The sequence below is a fragment of the Danio rerio genome, chromosome 21 (genome assembly GCF_049306965.1).
Source record: "Danio rerio strain Tuebingen ecotype United States chromosome 21, GRCz12tu, whole genome shotgun sequence".
NCBI lineage: Eukaryota > Metazoa > Chordata > Actinopteri > Cypriniformes > Danionidae > Danio > Danio rerio.
Genome location: NC_133196.1, coordinates 44,057,501 through 44,073,818, shown reverse-complemented (window position 1 = coordinate 44,073,818; position 16,318 = coordinate 44,057,501). Strand labels below are relative to the sequence as shown.

Genomic DNA, 16,318 nt, shown 5'->3' with positions numbered 1-16,318 from the left:
CTAATTGGTCAACCAAATCTGCGCTCGTGACGTCACCCTCAAAATAAAAGCCTTACACGCAGGCTTTTAATTATTATAATTTAATTATATATATATAAACAAAGTTTACATATTCTATCATTTGAACCACACACAGTTAGCAGGCTTACATTCATTGCGTATGTATAAATTAAATAAAAACGTAAATCAGCAGAATTCTTAGACATTTGTCATTAAAATAAGGTCATAGTTCACTGCCAAGCTTCTTGCTGCTGTGCACCTGATGCTAAGCAAAGAAAGCCATTTCCGAGGAGCACCTGGTTTACATGATTGTTTCAGAGCTATTGTAGGCCTAAATAATAGCCTACTCTGTATAAAATAATAATTTATTATTATTATTATTATTAGGCCTATTATTATTAGTATTGTTATTATTATTATTATTATTTACTTAGTTATTCAATGGTTGTAAGAACACATTGGATCCTGCATGGGGCTATAATAAATGGTACCATTTGTTTCTATTGGATTTTCTCCTATTTTAATTTAATACATGCCTTTAGCCTATTGTAAATATTTATTTGATAATTAATACTTTTTTATTGTAACGTCAAAGTAGGCCTGTCTTATTATTATTATTATTTTTTGTTATTATTTTGTCGTTGTTGTTGTTATTATTATTGTAGCAGGGACATAGCCACAGGTGTGGCAGAGTGTGCTGGTGCCACCCAAAGTGGCATCTTGCACCTGAAAATAGATGCCTTCGCGCTCAAGCACGCGCAAAAAAAACTTGCACAGGCAAAAGTAATGATGAATGTGTTGAAGGAAAAAAAAAACATTCTAATTTTTTGTTAATAAAATAGTGCAACATTATTCTCAGTCAGTGTAGGCTGAAAAAATTAAGATCGCCAGCATTTCAAGGGTGGTTTTATTTTTAGTTCATTGCTGTGACGCGCTATATTTCACTAAGGCTGCATGAGACTGCGCATCTTGCTTATTTTCTCTATTTTACATACAGAACATATCATACAGTCCAGGTTCTACCGTTCTAGTGAGTGTGGGGCATTGCTTTACGGTGGTAAAGTGGATTATTTCTTGGCAAATTCATAATGATTCACTTTGTTTAGTAATAAATTTCATAGTTATAAAATAACTACATTTCAAGAATATGTTAACACTTTCAACTATTTAGGATTATTTATTGCATCAAAAGTAATTTCAAAGTAACATTAAATGTACGTATAAACTGCTTAATTTGTGTGTGTAAACACCTAAGATGCAAAAAGCTTATTTAGACCAGAATAGGCCTACTAAATGCAACGGTCAATGTATGTAAACTTATGACCTAAAATGTCTTAAATGACTAAATTTAAGTCTTTTTAAGTTTTTAAATAATTTAAGTTTAACATAAATGATTTAAACTTTAAACTTCTAATTAACAGAGTATGTCAAATAAATTGTTTATTAAATGGAGGTCAGGTGTCTATCTTAATTATAATTATTAAATATTATGACACTATAATTCAGTGGTGTATTGGAGAGTACGCACCTTTTAATTAATTAATTTTAAATAAGTGGTTTATCCTAAATAAAATGCAATGGGATCGGTGTGCAATGAATAGTTTGAAAACCCCTGGTTCAGACTAGACGAGCTAGCTGTCTGTGCGCTGCGCTAATAACTTGGCATTTGCTCTTTTCGGTGCTGCCAGATGCATTTATAATGCATAAAAAAATAAAAAAGGTAATTCGGTAAAGCGCGCGATGCGCGCAGAAATAAGCGCACTATATGCACATGTCGAATTAAGTTCTCTTTTTCTTTAATCAAGACTTTTCCATTCGAGGAATTACAGTTATTAATAGCTTAGTCCTTATAAACGATCAGTTTATAAAATACACAATTTACGGATCAATGAAGAATAAGAAGAATATGCAACGCATTATGATCCTTGAATGATCAGAGCGCATTTAGCTATATAAACTATATATTTTATATAATCCATAAATATTAAAAAACATTATACATTTAAAGTAATGGAACATTATATGTTATAAAATCTAAACTATGATTTAGGCTTCAGGCTGTTCAGCGCGTGCGTCAAAGAAAAGACATGACACAATCTCTATAAAAACTAGTTGTTTATTTACAATATCTAAAGGGATATAAAACATCTAACATGCATCTCCATTCTTAACGAGTTTCTGTGTTCTGCATCCTTCACAGACCGAGGTCTCATTCCGAGGTAATCTGTAAATATTCTCATTTGGTTCTGGCACATTCTTGATTAAACTGACCGGCGCAACGGATGATTTGTCATATAGGGTGACTACAGTTATAATACAGGTTATGGAACTATTTCACTTTAATTTCATATTATTATTTTATTAAACAAACAAACCAGTTTTTGTTTTGGCTCTGCATGCAGCGTATTGGATCTTTGAAGCATTGCACTTCAAATGTTATTCCTTTTTTTTTTTATTGTATTTTTAATATTTTTAATTATACAACACAAAATTGGTTCTAAACAGATACATTTTCCTATAGGCTATGATGAAGTGTATATTTTTGTTCACACAGGTCCTATACAAAACTGTGTGGATGGATGATTTGTTTCTCCGTGAAAATCACTCATTTAATAAGCAAAACAGGCCAAAATGTTGTTTAGCTTGCGTCAAACTGGATGGACAATTTACAAACATATTAAATACAAAGGCTGGCTATTTTATGCAATGAGGGACAATAGGCCTATTACAAATTAAAGAAAATTATTTGCATATTAAAACGAAAATATATATTACAACAACAGATCCTACCTCGTAAGAAATGACTTTAGATAATGTAAATAAGCATCAAGTTTTTTTTTTTTTAGATTGTGTGTCTAATTCAGTAGTGTGGTGCGTTCGCGTGGGTTTCCTCCGGGTGCTCCGGTTTTCCCCACAGTCCAAAGACATGCGGTACAGGTGAATTGGGTAGGCTAAATTGTCCGTACTGTATAAGTGTGTGTGTATGTTTCCCAGAGATGGGTTGTGGCTGGAAGGGCATCCGCTGCGTAAAAACTTGCTAAATAAGTTGGCGGTTCATTCCGCGGTGGCGACCCCAGATTAATAAGGGACTAAGCCGACAAGAAAATGAATGAATAATGGGCAATACTAATTTAAAATATGTATCACTAACCTTATATGTGAAATAGCAGGGCCCGCTGTAGCACTTTCTCAAAAAGAGCAAATGTCAAATTATTAGCGCAACGCACATTTAGCGAGCTCATCTGTTTTTTTTTCTGTTTTTCTCACAATTTTTTTTATCAACTATAATGTGTTTAATTAGTTAATTTGAAATTTATTTCATTATTCCAGCAATAATTGTTGAGTGAAAGAATGCGCTAAAAATATGCATTGCGGCTCCCTTTATTGTACAGGCTTATTGCACTTAAACTTTTTTAGGTTCGGCTCTCGAATTAGTAAGGTTATGAGTAAAAGTTATTTAAAATATTTAAAGCCTGCCATCTAGCCTACAAAAACAGCAAATTTAATAATAAAAATAATAATAAGACAGGCCTACTTTGGCGTTGCAATAAAATAGAATTAATTATCAAATAAATAATTACAATATATAATTAAAATAGGAAGAAATAAATGAAAACAAATGGTACCCTTTGTTTTTATAGCAGGGCCCAAAGTGTTCTTATTCTGGTTCTGCTAACAACTATTAAAAAGAAAGAAAAAAACACACCAAACAATAAAAACACTAGTAACTGATAATAATAATAATAATTATTATTATTATTATTATTATTATTATTATTATTATTATTATTATTATTATAAAGCCCTTGCTCTGAAACAATCATGCAAACCAGGTGCTCCTCGGAAATGGCTACTCGCAAATGTCTAAGAATACTGCTTTACGTTTTTATTTAATTCATACATACGCAATGAATGTAAGCCTGCTAACTGTGTGTGGTTCAAATGATAGAATATGTAAACTTAGTTAATATATAATTAAATAATAATAATTAAAAGCCTGCGTGTAAGGCTTTTATTTTGAGAGTGACGTCACGAGCGCAGATTTGGTTAACCAATTAGAGGAAAGTGGGCGTTTCAGCACCGCCTACATGTGTAAAATGAATTTTAAAGTCGTTTATCCGTTTTCCTACCCTAAACCAAAAAACGAAAATCCAGCCAAAATCTCGTTTTTTCGTTTTCTCGTGAGCAAAAGAAAAACGGAAAAACGGCCGTTTTCTCCATTTCCTTTATTCCGTTTGAAAATGGAAAACAAATGAACAAAACGTACACGGACCGAGTAGGCTATCTGTTACGTTTTAATTATATTTTATTTGTAAGTACTATTAGACGTTCGTTTTTTCTTTTCTTTATCAGTATTATGTTTAATACATGTATGAACCATTTACACATGACACAATCTGTGAAACTGGAGAAAGCGCCATCTGACGGCGCAAATAAACGTCATGTTGTCTTTTGATTATTCGGCAGTTTAACGGTTTTATTCAGTCACCGAATCACCAAATCCTCGTTTCACTTCGGAAATTAACTTAAATCCACTACAAATTTACCCTGGACAAAAAGTCGATAGCATATTGTCAGTTTTTCTGAGCTGTACTTACGTTATAACGTTAAAGTTGAATGGATTAATTGGCTTATTGACGGGAGTTCGCTTTATTTATGTTTAAGCAAAAATAGGATTTCAACTGTTGATGAGCAATAATGGAAGAGCACAGTGAGTACATTTTTACCTAAAATTGTCCAGAATTATTATTATTACTGAAATCTATCAGCATTGTAAAGATGCTTTCACGTTATTATCATAAAATCAATAAATGTTTGTTCTAACGTTAAATGAAAATATCCAAACAACATTCGGATATCACGATGTGACCTTAACGTTATCTATTGTTTGAAACAAAGTTACTAATTTAGGTATAGGTATCGGATATAGGAAAATAGGAACAAATGTAACGTTGGTAAAAAGGCACATACGTTTAAAGGTTCATCAGGGTTGGACTAACTTAAGTCAGACATAATTAACGTTAACGTTACATTGAATATATTGTGGCGGCCCGACCATTTTGAGGGATGTAAACAAAAACAATGATCCCAACGTATTTCCTGTTTAAAAGAGCCAGATATTGATAAATAATGTTATGATAGCTGTTTTAACATTAAGTTATGATTGAATTGCCTCCAGTTATGAAATAGTTTGATAACAAGTAGGAATGTCATGGGCCAATGGCATGACCACATTGAAATGGTCTGACCACACGTTTCAAATAAAAAAAGTCTTTAGGGTGTTTTAATACAAAAGTAATTTTAATGGCCGTTTAAATAATTTCTTTTCAGAGCTGCTCTGATTATATATTAGCCGTTACCGGGAAAACCTCTATTTCTGACGCTGCAGAAGCGCCTCCTGCTGGCAGAGAGTCCATTTACATTTACAATCAGCTTGTGTGCCAAAGTCTCCGGTGATTATCTTTAATATTTAAAAAGCATCTATTAAACACCCACTATATTTACAGATTAATGATATTAAACTTAAAAGGTAATAATAAACTAATGAATCAATTTTATGTACAGTTGAAGTCAGAATAATTAGCCCTCCTGTTTATTTTTTCCCCAATTTCTGTTTAACAGAGACTATTTTTTAAAACATTTCAAAACATAATAGTTTTAATAACTCATTTCTACTAACTGATTTATTTTATTTTTGCCATGATGACAGTACATAATATTTTACTAGATATTTTTCAGGACACTTCTATACAGCTTAAAGTGACATTTAAAGGCTTAACTAGGTTAATTAGGTTAACTAGGCAGGTTAGGGTAATTAGGCAAGTTATAACGATGGTTTGTTCTGGACTATCGAAAAAATATATGGATTAAAGGGGCTAATAATTTTGACTTTAAAATGTTTTTGAAAAAATTCAAAACTGCTTTTATACTTGTCGAAATAAAACAAATTAGACTTTCTCCAGAAAAAAAAATATTATCAGACATACTGTGAAACTTTACTTGCTCTCTTAAACATCATTTGGGAAATATATATAAAAAACAATTCAGAGGGGGGCTTCAACTATATATAAATTAAAACAACAATTAACTCTAGTGAATCCTTACAGTTATTTTTCCCTTTTCAATTTTGTTGATGGCTGTTATAATAATAATAATAATAGGTGATGCGTGCAGTGGGTAGCACGATCGCCTCACAGCAGAGGTTCTCCTCGTGTTTGCGTGGGTTTCTTCCGGGTGCTCCAGTTTCTGCCACAAGTTCTGCTGTGGCGACCCTAGATTAATAAAGGGACTTAGCGGAAAAAAGAAAATGTATGAATGAATAATGATAACAATAGCTTCCTTTCATAGCTCTATTTTACAGTAGGTACAAAAATAGTCACACTGGGAACTTTAGGTCATTAACATTCCCATGGTAACCTATTAAAACTGCCATGCAATATCTCCATGCCATTCAAACAAAAAAGTAATTTATTACATGTAAACATGCTTCCACTTAGTTGCCAAGTGTTTAAAATATAAAAAAAATTTTAAAAATATAATTCTTATAATATTTTGAAAACATTAGTCAAACATATAATCACTTAATTAATTAATTAATTAAGTAATTAATAAATTAATTAATTAGTTAACGAACTTGAATTAATTAATTAACTTGAATTAATTAACTTGAATTAATTAATTAATTAACTTGAATTAATTAATTAAATGAACTTGAATTAATTAATTAATGAACTTGAATTAATTAAATAATATACTTTTTCCACAGTTTTTATATTACAGCCTTATTCCAAAATGGATTAAATTAAATTATTTCCTCAAAATTCTACACACAATACCCCATAATGACAATGTGGAAAAATAATTTTGAAAAAAATTACATGTACTTAAGTATTTAAAGCCTTTGGTCAATACTTTGTTGATGCACCTTTGGCAGCAATTACAGCCTCAAGTCTTTTTAAATATGATGCCAAAAGCTTGGTACACCTGTCTTTGGGAATTTTTGCCCATTCCTCTTTGCAGGATCAGGTTGCATGGGAAGCGACGGTGTACAGCCATTTTTAGATCTCTCCAGATATGTTCAATAGGATTTAGATCTGGGCTCTGGCTGGGCCATTCAAGGACATTTACCAAGTTGTTGTGAAGCCACTCCATTGATATTTTGGCAGTGTGCTTTGGGTCATTGTCCTGCTGGAAGATGAACCGTCACCTCAGTCTGAGGTAAAGAGCACTCTGAAGCAGGTTTTCATTCAGGATGTCTCTGTACATTGCTGCATTCATCTTTGCCTCTATCCTGACCAGTCTTTCAGTTCCTTCTGCTGAAAAACATCCCCACAGCATGATGCTGCCACCAACATGCTTCACTGTAGGAATGGTATTACCCTGGTGATGAATGGTGCCTGGTTTTCTCTTAATGTAACGCCTGGCATTCACTTCAAAGAGTTCAATTTTCGTCTCATCAGACCATAGAAGGTAGTGTCTTATGGTCTGAAAGTCCTTCAGATGCCTTTTGGCAAATTCCAAGCGGGGAGTGGTTTCTGTCTGGCCACTCTACCATACAGGTTCTTCTCTCTCCACAGAAGAACGCTAGAGCTCAGACACAGTGACCATCAGATTATTGAGCACCTCCCTGATTAAGGCCCTTCAGCTTTGATCACTCAGCTTAGATGGCCGGCCAGCTCTAAGAAGAGTCCTGGTGGTTTGAAACATCTTCCACAGTCCTATCTCGGAGGTCTACAGACAATTCCTTTGTCTTCATGCTTGGTTTGTGCTTTGACATTAGGGCTGTGCAATTAATCGAAAATCCGATTTCGATTATGGCTTCTAACGATTATGAAAAACCATTAATAGAGATAAATGATTATTCCATTATTTACCGCCCCCTGTCCAGTTGTCCTCACTTGTTGCTCTTAAAAGCGCGAAAAAAACGCATGCTTATGTGCGCGTGTGTGCGGCGCGCAGACAGTCAGAAGCATGCGGTCTCATTCGCACATTGTGATGAGCAGAGAGCACACACATCTAAAGTCATTAACGTGAGCGCTTTAATGTTCAAATAGGTGTCAAAACGTGTTAATGATTATTCATATTAACCCTCATTTTGTAATAAACAAATGAGTTGAGAATCAAAAGACACTTGAAAGAGAAACCATTAAAGTGAAAGAGCACAGCTGCCGCCTGTTTTATCAAGATTAATAAAACAACGAGAAAATCCCTCTCTGCTCTTGACTGAAGACTTTTGAAGCTTTTTTTTTTTTCTTACGGTGAAGATGTGAAGTTTGTTTCATATTTTTATTTTATTGTATTTATTTCTCTTTCCTTTGCAGTGAGGAAAATAATATATGCAGTTGAAGTCAGAATTATTAGCCCTCCTGAATATTAGTAACCTTTCCCCCCCCAATTTCTGTTTAATGGAAAGAAGATTTCTGAACATAATAGTTTTAATCATTCATTTCTAATAACTGATTAATTTTATCTTTGCTATAATAGCCCCTTTCACACATACAGACCTTTCCGGAAAATTATCGGCAATTTTCCGGAAAGGTTGTATGTGTGAACAGGTCCTTTTTGAAAATACCGGTAAATTCGTTCTGGCTATTTTCCGGAAAGAGAAGTTGTAACATTACCGGCAATTTGCCGGAAAGCTGCGCTGTGTGAATGCAGAAGGAAGATTGCCGTAATAAGCGCGTGCACGTCTAGAACGTGCTGACGTGAGACGTCTGCTTTAGCCAATCACAACAGTCAGACGCATTTACGTCCGCGCGGTTTGTGAGAATAAAAGCCTTTGAATATTTTTCCAGACACATTTAGCTTCTAGAAAGTAGTCAGATCACGTTTATATGTTCTTCTTAATGCCAACTGTGTAAATAATCATCGATGAGATGCTTATGATAAGCTGTTGTTTGTTTACCTTCAAGCTTTGCGTGTGCTTGTGAAACAGCCTGTGAGCGCCTGCACACGCACATATTATGAACATCTCGACATGCGAAAGTGATCCTGCGAAAGTTGTTCACAATATTGATCATCCACAGAGTTTGTAATTTAGTCAAATGTTTACAAATACAAGCGCAGCCGTTTAAAGCTCATTTGTGGTTAATGATGTCAGAATTTACCGGTATTTTGGAATGGATGTGTGAATGCTCTTTTCCGGAAAATTTCCGTAACGTCCTCGCCTGTGTGAACAGCGCTTTTTTGAGTATACCGGAAAAGTCGTTCCGGAAATTTTCCAGATATTTACCGGTATCACTGTGTGAAAGGGGCTAATGACAGCACATAATATTTTAGTAGATATATTTTTTTTTAAATACAAACATTCAAATTCAAAGGGTAATTCAAAAGCTTAATTAGGGTAATAGGCAAGTCATTATATAACAGTAGTTTCTTCTGCAGACAATTAAAAATATATAATGCCTAAAGGGGCTAATAATATTGACCTTAAAAGAGGTTTCAAAATATTTAAATTTGCTTTTATTCTAGCCAAAACAAATCAGCCTGTCTCCAGAAGAAAAATATTAGAGGAAATACTGTTAAAATTCCTTGCTCTGTTAAACATCATTTGGGAAATATTTATTTTTAAAAAATTCTCAGGAGTGCTAATAATTTTGACTAATAATCTAAATATATTATTAATAAAACTAATAATCGTTTGGAATAATCGTGATTACAATTATGACCAAAATAATCGTGATTATGATTTTTCCCAAAATCGAGCAGCCCTACTATCAACCTTGGGACCTTTTATAGACAGGTGTATGCCTTTTCAAATCATGTCCAATCAATTGAATTTACCACAGCTAAACTCCAATGAAGCTGCTGAAACATCTCAGGAATGATCAGTGGAAACAGAATATACCTGAGCTCAATTTAGAGCTTCACGGCAAAGGCTGAGAATACTGATGTACATCTGATTTTTCAGGGTTTTTATTTTTAATAAATTTGCGACAATTTCAAAAACTATTTTCACAGTGTCATTATGGGATATTGTGTGTAGAGTTTTGAGGAAATAAATTAGTTTAATCTATTTTGGAATAAGGCTGTAACATAAAAAAATGTGGAAGAAGTGAAGTGCTATGAATACTTCCTTGATGCACTGTATTTCGATATCAGTGTGTTTTAAGTATATACAACAACAACAAAAAAAGAAAGAAAAGCAATTAATTTCAATTAATAATTGGTAATTATGTTAATTTTTAAAAGTGATTTAATGTGTGCACAAAAGTAATGAATGGAAACCGATGTAGAACATTGACGACCGTAATTATGATTTTTGACATCACGTTTGTCCTATATGGAACTATTTGTATCTTTTTTTTAAAAGCTGCGCATCACTGATTAATTTTACAGTAACTTACAGCTTTGTTAACACTATAAAATATTTACAATTAATGTCTATGATCTGTTTTCCTTGCCGCATCACCTGTCCATGAATATCTGCCCTAGCAGAGGAGGTAGGTTATTCAGAATTTCTCACACATATGATAATAAGTATACATTCACTATACACAAGCTGTCTGTTCTCACGTTCAGTCCCGTTCCTTTATAGTTTTCCATAGGTCTGCCTGACTCTGGAATGGAGAGTTTCCTCAGGGATGTAGACACTTCTCTTGAATCCACTCAGGCAGAGGACAAAGACAAAAACATCTTCCCCTCGGAGGCTCTCTGCTCATCTTCACCTCTTGCTGAACACAAGACTCGTCCTGTTGATGACCACGGGTTACCTGTCAGAGGCCAAAGCCATTGGGGTCACTTCGACCCGTATGACGACTCAGAGGTACACATGTGGATCTTCAATAGATAGAATTAAAATAGTTCAATTGTGATAATAATGTATACATTAAAAAGACAGATGACGTGATGAACTGGATTAAAAGACAAGTGTTTTCCTTCCAGGAATGTGTTGGCATTGTGACACTGCCAAACCAAGTCAAATATAAAGCAGTGAAAAGAGGATTTGTCTTCAATCTGATGGTTGTCGGTAAGAAACATACTGCATACAGTTACAGACTAAGGGCTCTATTTTGACGGTCCATGCGCAGAGCGCAAAACACAGGGCGCAAACGCTTTCAGGGCGTGTCAGGACACGTTTTTGCTAATTTAAGGACGGGAAATCTGCCTTGGGGGTGGCGCATGGTCTAAAAGGGTTGAGTTTATTTTCTTAATGAGTTATAGGTGTGTTTTGAGAATAAACCAATTGGAGTTTCATCTCCCATTCCCTTTAGGAGCCAGCTACGTCGCGCCAAGAGCGCATTCGCTATTTATAGGACGCAAAGTGGAAAAAATGAGCATTTCACAAGCAAACAGTGAACAGTTTTTTAACAGAAAACTGTTAAACAGAGCATCTACTGCGTGAGAATGAGAGATAAATGATCTACTTTCACTTTCGCTCTTGGATAGGAAAACCTTTACGCACAGACATCAATTAGTCTATAAATAAATACTTTTGTTTGTTAAGCACAAATATTGAGTTATATCCTAAAACACATGCTGTGACCCATATGGTCTAAAACCTGACAGGTGGACAATTGTAAGCTTATTTTTAATAAAACAAATATAAATATGGATATAATAAATAATACTGGTAATAATAATAGCATTATACAAAAGCAAATTGTTATGAATGAACTGAAAAAGCCTCCCGAGATGAAGAAGACATAAAAGCAGTGATTTTTCATATTTATGCAGGCTAGAAAATAATGTTTTGTTATATTTTAATCCTTTATATTTATGTCCTATATCTATTCTTATTATATCCTATATATATCCTTAGTATTTTATTTTTTTTATATGTAAAGATATTTGCCTATTGCTCTCTTGTGTGTATTAAGCAGTGCGTAAGCAAGGCGCAACTCTGCGCCGGAGTTTAGACCGGGTTAGTTTTGGTCTAATGAAAAATCTATTATAGTTTCTCAAAATAGCAATGCGCCAGCAGTGCGCCTCAGAACGCCTTCCTTTTTAGACCAGAACGCCTATGGGCGCACAAATGAGCGCTAATGCATTTGCTATTTAAACAGCGTAGCGCAACCCCTCAAAACGACTCTTGCGCCAAGCTTAAACTACCAAAAGACTACTGCGCCACGCCTTGCGCCACACTGCGCCGGGTGTATGATAGGGCCCAAAAAATGAAGAGATCACTTGGAAATTTGAAGTTATTTGCATTTACCATAATGAGTTTAAATAAAAAACACTTTTTTTTTTTTTTTGTAAAATATTGATGTTTTTTTTTTTGCATAAAATTATTTTTTTTTATGTTTTTAAGTGGTATTTTAATTTATGTCATAGCTGTGTATATTGTTATTTGCTACTCTTTTTGAAAGTGTATTTAAATGTACAGTGCATCCGGAAAGTATTTATAGTGCTTCATTTTATCTAATTTTTAATGTTACAGCCTTATTCCAAAATGGATTAAATTCATTCATTCATTCATTCATTCATTCATTCATTCATTCATTCATTCTCTTTTTGGCTTAGTCCCTTTATTAATCTGGGATCACCACACCAGAATGAATCGCCAACTTATCCAGCATATGTTTTACGCAGCGGATGCCCTTCCAGCTGCAACCCATCTCTGGAAAACATCCATACACACTCATTCGCGCACATACACTATGGACAATTTAGTCTACCCAGTTCACCTGTCCCGCATGTTTTTGGACTGTGGGTGAAACCGGAGTGCCCAGAGAACACCCACGCGGACGCGGGAAGAACATAAAAACTCCACACAGACATGGCAACTGACCCAGCCGAGGCTCGAACCAGCCACCTTCTTGCTGTGAGGCGACAGCACTACCTACTGCGACACTGCAACGCCTTAAATTAATTTATTTCCTGAAAATTCTACACACAATACCCTATAATGACAATGTGAAAAAAGATTTTTTGAAAATGTTGCAAATTAATAAAAATAAAAAACAGAAAAAGCACATATACAGTTGAAGTCAGAATTATTAGCCCCCTGAATTGTTAGTGCCCTTGTTTATTTTTTCCCTCTATTTTCTGTTTAACGGAGAGAAGATTTTTCAACACATTTGCTTAATACTTTGTTGATGCACATTTGGCAGCAGTTACATCCTCAAGTCGTTTTGAATATGATGCCACAAGCTTGGCACACCTGTCTTTGGGAATTTTTGCCCATTCCTCTTTGCAGTACCTGTCAAGCTCTATCAGGTTGGATGGGAAGCGACGGTGTACAGCCATTATCAGAACTTCTCAGAGATGTTCAGTAGGATTTTAGCTGTTGTGAAGCCACTCCATTGATATTTTGGCAGTGTGCTTTGGGTCATTGTCCTGATGGAAGATGAACCGTCGCCCCAGTCTGAGGTCAAGAGCACTCTGAAGCAGGTTTTCATTTAGGATGTCTCTGTAGATTGCTGCATTCATCTTTCCCTCTATCCTGACTAGTCTTCCAGTTCCTACTGCTGAAAAACATCCCCACAGCATGATTCTCCCACCACCATGCTTCACTGTAGGGATGGTATTACCCTGGTGATGAGCGGTGCCTGGTTTTCTCCAGACGCAACGCCTTGCATTCACTTCAAAGAGTTCAATTTTAGTCTCAATTTTAGATGCTGCCACCACCATGCTTCACTGCAGGAATGGTAGCCACACCGGTGTGATTGTATACATCAAAAGGTTATTATTCTAATCAATCATTTGTGTTTTTAGGTGAGTCTGGCTTAGGCAAGTCTACTCTAGTTGACACCCTTTTCCTCACAAACCTCTATATGGACAGACACATACCTGTGGCTTCAGGTACATTATAAAAATAAAATAAAAACATTTGTATTTATCTTTGTATTATCAAAAGCAATGCTGAACTGGTTAAAGAAAAGTGTTCAAGAATCATGCAGAGATCTGTTGTGAACTGTATCTATTTCTATGTTACAGAAAAAATAGCTCGGACTGTATCGATAACGAAGAGCACCGTAGACATTGTTGAAGAGGGTGTAAATCTAAGACTCACTGTTATCGACACTCCTGGTTTTGGTGATGCTCTTGATAACCGTGAAAGGTACTTATTTAAGTGGAAACTGCTTACTATTTGGTTGTTATATGTATGTCTTGCTAGGAGACAAATTCTTCAGTAATATGTTAAAATGGTGTTCCAATTCAGCATATTAGCTAACCCTAATTCATGAGTTTAAAAAGTTCATTCAGGATATGTATGAAATTGTATGCTCACTTAGGTGTCATGTCCATTGTTGTGTTTACATTAGCCCGTTTCACTCATACAGACCTTTCCAGAAAATTACAGGCAAACTGTGTGTGAACAGGCCCTTTTTGAAAAAAACTGTAAATTAGTTCGGGCAATTTTCCAGTAAGAGAAGTTGTAACATTACTGGTAATTTGCCGGAATGCTGCACTGTGTGAACACAGAGGGAAGATTCCCAGAAAGAGCGCGTTCATGTCTAGAACGCGCTGATGTGAGATGGCTACTTTAGCTAATCAGAACTCTCAGACACATTCACATCAGCGCTGTTGATGAAAATGAGTCTTTAAATATTTTTCCAGACACGTTAAGCTGCTAGATATTAGTCAGATAACATTTCTATGTTTCTTCTTAATGCCAACATGTGTAAAAAAATTATCGATAAAATTATTATGATAAGTCATTTGTTTACCTTCAAGCTCTGGCCAACACAGACACAATGTTGACCTTCTGCTCCAGAGCCTTCATAAACTTCACATCAATTGGTCTGAAACTGAGAAAGCACAAAGGAAATTGGTTAATGTAGCCTACTGTAAGCTCCCTTTTCATGGTCACTAAAATCATGGAATAGTCATAAAGGGAAAACACTGGTTTTGTACAAAAATATGAAATTCTTTATTTCAATGTCTGGAATAGACCATTTAAAATTCCATAATATTCCAGAAATCCCATAATCTGTGGGAACCTTGTGGTTGAGCTACAAATAATTCAAATTTATATATATATATATATATATATATATATATATATATATATATATATATATATATATATATATATATATATTCACTCAGTTGAAGTTAGAATTATTAGCCCCCTTTGATTTTTTTTTCCTTTTTAAATATTTCCCAAATCATGTTTAACAGATTCAGGAAATTTTCAGTATGTATGATAATATTTTGGAGAAAGTGCTATTTGTTTTATTTCGGCTAGAATAAAAGCTTTTAATTTTTTTAAAAAACCATTTTAAGGTCAAAATTATTAGCCCTTTTAAGCTATATTTATATATTTTTGCGATAGTGTACAGAATAAACCATCATTATACAATAACTTGCCTAATTCCCCTAACCTACATATTTAACCTAATTAACCTAGTTAAGCCTTTAAATGTCACTTTAAGCTGTATAGAAATGTCTTGAAAAATATCTAGTAAAATATTATTTACTGTCGTTATGGCAAAGATAAAATAAATCAGTTACTAGAAATGAGTTATTAAAACTATTATGTTTAGAAATGTGTTGAAAAAAAAATCTTCTCTCCATTAAACAGAAACTGGGGAAAAAATAAACAGGGGGGCTAATAATTCTGATTCCAATTGGATATATTTATAGGCTGCGTTCCAGTCTTCTTTTAGACACTTGTGAACTTCCCTTCCCTTGTTCACATCATTAATTGTTGCTAACATTCCGTTTCAGATTAGACGAGCTAAAACATAATATATATATATATATATTGTTTTTAAATGGAGGTGTGGCTATCTACAATCCCTCTCTGACTTGTCTTCTGGACCATTGCATTGTGTTTTCTGATTTGTTAAGCTCCCCTTTCATGACCTTTATGCAGCTGGGACAGTGTAAAAACAGATGCCAGCAAAGTAGTGCATGCCCAGTGATTTAACAGCTATAATTTATATCATTTACTGCATTTATTAGATATGGGTCGAGTAAATTGTTAATATTTGTTTTGAAAATTGAAAGTCACGGTTATTACATCATATTGATTTCTTAACTCCTCTGAAGTTTGGTATTTTGCAAAAATAAATATAAACATGTCTAAAAAACAACACATTTTAGCATTTAACATAAAGTTGCGTAAATGTTACCAGTAACAAAATACATTATTTCTGTATTTATAAATGAGTAAGCAGTTCTTTATATATTTTGACTTGAAATATTGTGAAATAAAACTTATTTGCACATGGTTTTGCTTAAAGCTGGAAGGCGGCACTTCGTTATGTAAACCAGCAGATGGTGAAGTACTACAAAGATGAGGTCGGGGTGAACCGGCAGAACATCAAGGACAACCGAGTTCACTGCTGTCTCTACTTCATCTCTCCTCACGGTCATGGGTAAGATCTCACCAGTGTTTTCCCTTTATGACTATTCCATGATTTTAGTG

General features: G+C 34.4%; 1 protein-coding gene across 4 annotated transcripts in view; it reads left to right on the top strand.

Moving 5' to 3' along the window:
• Positions 1-4,094: 4,094 nt before the first annotated feature.
• Positions 4,095-16,318, top strand: part of zgc:162239 — a 16,272-nt gene continuing 4,048 nt past the window's right edge. The window contains exons 1-7 of one of the 4 annotated variants that reach the window (NM_001082815.1): positions 4,497-4,711; positions 10,438-10,442; positions 10,538-10,765; positions 10,885-10,969; positions 13,657-13,743; positions 13,879-14,002; positions 16,134-16,268. In NM_001082815.1, the coding sequence (NP_001076284.1) occupies positions 4,699-4,711; positions 10,438-10,442; positions 10,538-10,765; positions 10,885-10,969; positions 13,657-13,743; positions 13,879-14,002; positions 16,134-16,268 (677 nt within the window). In that variant the 5' untranslated portion in view covers positions 4,497-4,698. Of the gene's footprint in view, positions 4,716-10,437; positions 10,443-10,537; positions 10,766-10,884; positions 10,970-13,656; positions 13,744-13,878; positions 14,003-16,133; positions 16,269-16,318 lie in introns of all 4 variants that reach the window. The other 3 variants (XM_073934740.1, XM_073934738.1, XM_073934739.1) reach the window with 3 other exon arrangements.